Source organism: Eucalyptus grandis, chromosome 3, assembly GCF_016545825.1.
Source record: "Eucalyptus grandis isolate ANBG69807.140 chromosome 3, ASM1654582v1, whole genome shotgun sequence".
In the NCBI taxonomy this organism is placed as follows: domain Eukaryota; kingdom Viridiplantae; phylum Streptophyta; class Magnoliopsida; order Myrtales; family Myrtaceae; genus Eucalyptus; species Eucalyptus grandis.
Genome location: NC_052614.1, coordinates 17,073,657 through 17,080,934, shown reverse-complemented (window position 1 = coordinate 17,080,934; position 7,278 = coordinate 17,073,657). Strand labels below are relative to the sequence as shown.

Sequence of the window (7,278 nt, the reverse complement as noted above, 5' to 3'; positions counted from 1 at the left end):
AATTTCGTAGGGAAGTCGACTCATGCCGTTTGTTCAGAAGATCGCCTCAAAGTAAATGGATTGATTCGCTTGGAGGAAATTGATGTGCACTTGTCGGTGCGTCTAACATTTTTTTTTTTATAAATATCATTTGTATTGAATGACTAAAATATATTTTTATTTTTCTATGCAAATATTTAAAAATAAATGGTTATCGATAAAGAAATTACTTTGTATTGATTAATTATTTCATAAAATAAGCAATTATTTTTAAAATATATATTTTCAGATTATTTATTTTTCACCAAACAAACGGAGTTTGCTTAATTGTTCGATTGATGCTATTGGTGTTTCTTTTCAATTCAATCGCCTCGTCAACAATCTCCTCTGACCCCTTAACGAACCCCTCTCTCTCTCTTCAATTCCCTCACCTCCTCGCACGTACCCCGCCCGCATTGTCTCCTCCTCCTGCAATTGCCGTTTTTCCAATTTCACCGCCTTCATCGCCACCTCCACCTCCTCGATACGCCCCTCCCCTCTCCTAATCTCATCCATCCATCTCAGAACCACCGAAACCTTCTCCAGCAATCTCTCCGTGCAATTCCAATACTCGTGCCCTTTCACTTCCGACCGCTCCTCAATTCTCTCCAAATTCAGCCGTAGCGGTGGCGAAGAAGGGGCTGAACTGGAAAAAGAAAAAACAAGGGGGGGCTTTCTAGTCTTTTCAGCCGACAGAGAACCGGTTTCGGGTCGGTCGGTGGATCCGGACCCGATGATTCCAAAATAAAAAAGAAAACCCTGGAAGCCCTAGAGAAATTGTCTCCAGTTCACACAGATCCAGCAGGAGGAGGAGGAGGAGGAGGAGGAGGAGAGATGTCGACGATCGGTCCAGAAGACGTGACAGAAGCGGAAGGAGGAGGAGGAGGAGAGATGTCGATGGTGGGTCCGGAAGAAGACAGGGATCCGATGATAGCGGAGGCCAAGCGGTTCGTGGAGAACTACTACAGCACGTTCGACGCGAACAGGGAGGGCTTGGTGAACCTGTACCGGCAACGATCGGTGCTGAAAATCGACGGCCGGAAGATCCAGGGCAAGGAGGCTATCCTCGCCAAACTCACCTCCCTTCCGCAGCCGTGCCACCACGAATTCGCCGAGGTCAGTTGCGGCACCTATCGCTTGGCACCCGCATCGGCATCGGTCGCCGTGTCCGTCCTGGTCGGGGGCGGGACGTGGTTAGGCGGCAAGAAGGAGGAGGCGGACGCCGCCCTTATACAGCAGGTCTCTCTCGTTCTCTCTAAGTTATTATTTCTTGTCAACGCTTTGCAATTTCTCTCATCGATCAATCCATTAATCAATCGCATCGCGCATAAATACCGAGAGTACATCTCAAGCTCCTTGTCTAACGCTCTGGCTGGCTCTGATTCTTAACCTTCAGAGCTTCAATCTGGTGCCAGCACGAGGAGGAAGCTTTTACATAGCTCGACAATCTGGGATGCTCTTTGATCTCAAGAAGCCTCGGACCGGGGCTCTGTCCTCCTGGCTACCGAAACCTCCCCCCTCGGCATCGCCCGTTCATGTCTCGTTATTTCAAATCCTATCCTCGGCATACCCGCCGACGTCGGCTGCCACGGCACCGAGTACGCCTCCGCAATTCGAACGCCTCAGCATTTCGAATCCGAATACCACCCATGATGAAACTTCCTCCGTCTCTACAGAGACCTGATGATATAACTGTTTTATTTTCAATGTTCTAGACTCTCTTGTTTTATGTTTTCAATGTTTTATTGCAGTACTTTTGTGAATATGTATTGGATTCATGTTCGAATCCAAGTTCAGCATATGTCATACTGCTCTTATGAACTGAACTCAGTGGCAGGGCCTTCTAATTCTCGTGGTAATATACTTAATGTTTCGTGACATTAGCAGTGAGGAAGTTAATATGATGGACATACATGATGGTGGCGCAGGGAAGTCCTCATCTAAGAGCATATGCTCGTGAGAAATGCACGACATGTACTAAGAACTGTGTGCTGAAATTTGGTTGCTTAAATGATATGATTACTCATCATTGTCGGATGAAATAAGTTCACCGGGCCCTATTCTTTAAACACTTGGCAATTCATAAATCATTTACTAAAAGAATATTATAGTAAATACTTTGTATCCCTAGTATTGTTTTATGTCCGTATAAATTGAACCCGACTCATTCAGCACGAAACACTCTCAATAGAATACCTAACACAAAGACTAGGATTGTCAACTTATAGTCATCTGACAAAACCGGGATTTGAGAACCGCATTTGGAACAATTCTGACAAAATCAGGATTTGAGAACCTCTGCCCATATAGGCAAAAGCATTCGACAAAACCCGGATTTGAGAACCTCTGCCTATATAGGCAAAGGCATTTGGAACAATTCTGACAAAATCAGGATTTGAGAACCTCCGCCCATATAGGCAAAAGCATTCAGAACAATTCTGCTTCGCCTTTGCCGAGAATCTCTCTCTCTCTCTCTCCTCATGCTACCCGGTGACAACTTAAACACATGGAACCAGAAATATTGGCTCCCGAGGTCTCCGTGAATTCTTTCAACTTTGTTCATGCGCATACCACTTGCAGTTCAGGTGCCTAAAGTATTAGAAAAAACCAAATCAAATAATCCTTGCCAGTCAAGCTGGCTGACAGATAGTGCACTTGAAGGATCCATGAAGACCCACGAAGACCATATAAACCATCATTCGATATTGCCTTGACACAAATTATGGGAGGGTAGAGTGGCTTGACAGCCTCTGCAACAGAAGGACGACAAGACTGACTTTCAGACAACCCACCTTTTAGCAAAGTTGGGCGACAACCATGGACCTTCTCAGCCCTCAAATATGCCCTAGCACTCCCTGGAGTAGACAATTGCCCATCAATGAATGCACGAAAGAAGTGATAGTGTAAAACAAATCGAGGACAAAAACTTCATGAACATTTACTGGCTCAACATGGCTGTTTATTATTTTTCCACCGATTTTATTGATAACTGTCAAGATTGTTGAGAGAAACAACAAATTCAGGTAGCGGGTGTATCGGGGAGCACATTACACAATAGACTTGATCATTTTCATCCTCTGCTGGAGGGGGGAGATTTCTTAGCCTCAGATGGTTTGTCGATGCCACAATCATGTTTGTTACACTTTGTCCGGAATGAATAATTTACGTTACTGCATTGCTCACACTTCCAACTACTCTCTGGCATTTTTGTTTTGAAAGTCACTTTATAAATGAGTACCAATATAGACGAATACGAGGCAAGCAACACGGCCAGTAGTGATAACTTACTATAGTTCTTTTAAGAGTTTGAAACCTACAGTTGAAGAGCATAAAAATCTGTTAATTTAAACCAATAAGCACTCTTCAGCTGAAACAAATTGGCTAGAGCAAAATTATAGCTCAGGAATACGATAAACACATGAAAGAAAGCCACAAAGTTTAATCTCCTCAAGCTGCTAATTTGTTTGCCAAAGCAACACCGACCCATGATTCAGGCTTTGGAGCATTGCACTCTTCACACCGTTCTAAAAGAGAAGTAAACATTTCCACAATCCGGGCACGTCCGATCATTATCGAGTGTTGCATCTACAACGTATTTCAAGGAAATCTAATGTCAGTTGGAGATGAACCGGTATTCTTATTGTTAATTCTAAAAGCAATCACCAGCACATGGAATACCAACCTGCCCCCTTCTTTTGAAGTTTATCACCGGGGAAAAATCCCGGCCGTGGTCCCTGGGAGAATAAATGCCAAAACAATGACATGCAGAATATCTGAAATAGTGAAAAGGAAAAAGCAGCAACATCCAAAGACAGAGAAATTTCACATAGATCATGCCACCGAACCCATCGGAAGCCCCAGCCATATCTGTCCATCATAGGAGGCATCCCATACATTCCACCTGAACTGAATCCCTGATGGGTCGTTTTTGTCATATGTTTCTTTTTTAATTATTCTTTTGCCATTTGTCTCGTGTGTTTTCTTGCACTGTTGGTATAGGTATGTAATACAGATGCTTCCCTTACTGTTGGTATCTAGTCATATATAGTTTAATGAACGAAATCTCAAATAATTGGTAAATCATTGAAGGAATGATGATTATATTACGTTGGTAGTCTAATACGCAATATAATAGTCGGCAATATGCACCCGCTATTTTGGGACAGTGATCTAAATTTTCATAATCTCATATTATACAACTCGTGATGTGCTATAATCTTGATTTCAAATTATATCAATCAATGCTCGAATTTCAAATGCAATTACTATTTCAACTATGCTGTTAATTATGTAATAAAAATAAATTTAATAGCATATTATATGACTAAGTACAGCCTATTACCTTAAATTATTTATTTAATTTTACATACCGAATAGCGATTTTTTGATGATATATATAGAGTACTACACTCGCGATCGATATTAGGTAATAACTACCGTGACATAGTAATTGCTTTGATGCAATCCCATGTCATACGCTTAACTTTTGATCATAATCAATAACTAAATTATTAAAAGTATAAATAAACATTTGATAGAACATGTTGTGTATACAATAATTTATATAGGAAACTAAACTCATGAGTCATAATTAATTTTGATATTCCTTCAAATCTTGATTTGGGGGAAGTATTTTTAGATCTCTGTTCTATTTGGACCTGGAAGAGTTTAATCGAGACGGGAGTAGTCGCAGGACAATGTCGGCATTTTAGAATGCTTCCCGATGCGGCCTTTTTGGGTTTGGCCCGTTTTGGGTGGGTGGGGAGGGCAGAGTCGTGACCGAGTTGAGCCGCTGGTTTTGGGGGAAATCGCCGGCGAGGGTTTCCGGCGAGGACACCGGAAGCGGCGCGACGGCGGCGAGGCAACAGGGAGCGTCGCGGGTCTGGGTGCGGGCGAGGGACTCCGAGCGCGGGCAGAAGCAAGGCAGAGACGGCGTCGGGGCGGCGAGGCAGCAGGGAGCGTCGCGGGCGAAGCAGGAGGTTCGGATCTCCTGGCGTCGGTCACGAGCAGGGCGGAGAGCAACCCCGGGTCCTCAGGTCACTGGATCCATGGCGTCGGGTCACCGATCGGAGGTCGGGATGAGGTTGCAGGCGGAGCGCGACGGAGCAGGGGGCTTCGGATCGACGCGGGCTCGCGGGTGGAGGTTCGGAGCGGCGGTCTGGCGTCGCGGGTGCGGCTGAGTCGCGGCAGCGGCAGCGGGCGAGACGGCGACGGTGCGAGCAGGCGGCGCCGGTGCCGGCAGGGACACCCCCACGAGGAAGATGAACAGTCGCGTGGGGGCTTTCTTTTTCTTTTTTCTTTTTCGGTTTGGTCTCTCTCTCACGTTACTTTTTCATCTTTTCACTTTTTGTGTACTTTTTCACCCGAAAGAAAGAGCCCCTTTTACTTTGCGCGCGGTTTATTTTATAGGTTCAAAAATATATCCTCACGACATATATCTTTTCCTTTTTTGCTTGCGCGTGATACCCTAAATATGTCGTTGAAATATACATACCCTGCGCAATATTTTCTTTCGTATTTCTCACATATTCTATCCAGAAAAATTCCCTCTTTGCACAAAATACACCCCTAGTGTATATTACTGAAAAAATATAAAAATCTAAATGGAATATGTGAGAAATCTTCCCTTCATCGGCGGCCTAAAATAAAGTAAAACAAAATGAAAATAAAATATTTCTAAATTATATGCCATGTGTTTTTTATTTTTTATTTTTTAAAATTCAATCCCAAAAATTTAGGTGTCAACAAATCTCCGATCCTACATTCTCTGGTTGCTAGGTAGTGAGGTACACTCCCAATAGGCTAGTGGCAATTCCTTTTGTAAAATTCTTAATAACATCCTCACGTCACGCGGGGTATGGGCTTGGAAGATCGCCTAATCATGGGCTATAGGTCCGTCTTTTAAGCAATACCCCTAAACATGTTACCTTCCCCCGAGGGTAGGTTGCAACACAACTCAGTTCACTTACATCATATTCCCGTGGGGATTTACTGTTATTCTGTACAGCAATTCCCTCAAGACTAATTCTTTTTATACCAATATATGTTGTTACATGTATGTTTGTCTCTCACCCTGATTCTTGGATATAACGATGTACAGGATCTTATATATGCAAGAATTTTATGTTTGTGTTTGTACACATGTCTAAGCCAAATTAAAGATGAGGTAATTTTGATTATGACGTGTAGATGGCAGGGCCATTTGCATACAGGAGCCTTGCTCCCAAGACGAAGAACCTGGTTGTCGCGGGCGGTCAGATAGCATTTGTGTTTGGAGTGTATTTCTACACAATGAGAGCTGTCGGTGGTTCAGATGAGCTTTAGACGGCAATTGATAAGTTTGAAGAGCAAAAGAGCAAGCAAGGAGCTTAGGCAGAGAAGTGGTCCGATGCTCGATACCGGATGCGACTTCGACGGTGGCCTAACTATAGTTTTGGATTTCCTAGACTCCACACGCAGCGTGCACACTTTTCTGTTTTTGTTAATATGTGCACACATCGTTTGTCTAGTGCTGTGACGGTGCATGGTCGATGCCGAGTAACGCATGCTTGTGTTATGAGATGAAGCCAATCGGACTTGTGTTCGCATCAATGAATGCGAAGTCTTAGCTCAAATTATCATGTGATAGGATCGACTAGTCCAGGGTGGCTGTTGATTCTAGGATGGCGGCACGAAATCCTGGCATTAGGGGCTTAGGGCACCGCATTGGTTTCATATGATGGACACAGCAGTTGGATGGACCAGTCTTAGGCTTGAAACATTAATTTAATGTGTGGGACAGGACCGAGCGTTTGTAGTTTATGTAAAGCATTTTCTATTCGAACTCAAATAATCTAAGAAAAGCAAAGGTTACCAAATTCGGAAAGGGGCACTAGCACACGAAACCAAAATCCCCCCTCGCCGTTTTTAACAAGTTCATCCAATAGCCCGTCAGAGTCACGTGTCGGTGGCCTCTGGTGCTTATCCTAGTCAACACGGATATGGTGTACGCTTTCGATACGAATTTGGTAAATCATCCCGAATTTCATGGCTGAATATTTTTAATTCAGGCGACCGAATGTGTTCCAAATACGGAAGCCACCACCGCCACGACCGATGGAAATCTCAATCTACGTAACTTGTCGACGCAATGTGAAGGTAGAAGAAACTGGAATCTCTCCATTGTCTATATATTGGTAAATGCGACGTAGACAAAACACTCGAGAACAGTCAAAAACGACACGACAAGAAGCCAACGAGCGCAGAACAGATTCGCACGCA

At 43.8% G+C, this 7,278-nt stretch overlaps 1 protein-coding gene across 1 annotated transcript; it reads left to right on the top strand.

Moving 5' to 3' along the window:
* Positions 1 to 797: 797 nt before the first annotated feature.
* On the top strand, positions 798 to 1,898 carry LOC104415521. Its single transcript, XM_010026842.3, has 2 exons — positions 798 to 1,257; positions 1,415 to 1,898. The coding sequence occupies exons 1-2, from the start codon at positions 853 to 855 to the stop codon at positions 1,700 to 1,702; spliced, it is 693 nt and encodes a 230-aa protein (XP_010025144.1). The 5' UTR covers positions 798 to 852; the 3' UTR covers positions 1,703 to 1,898.
* The last annotated feature ends 5,380 nt before the right edge of the window (positions 1,899 to 7,278 follow it).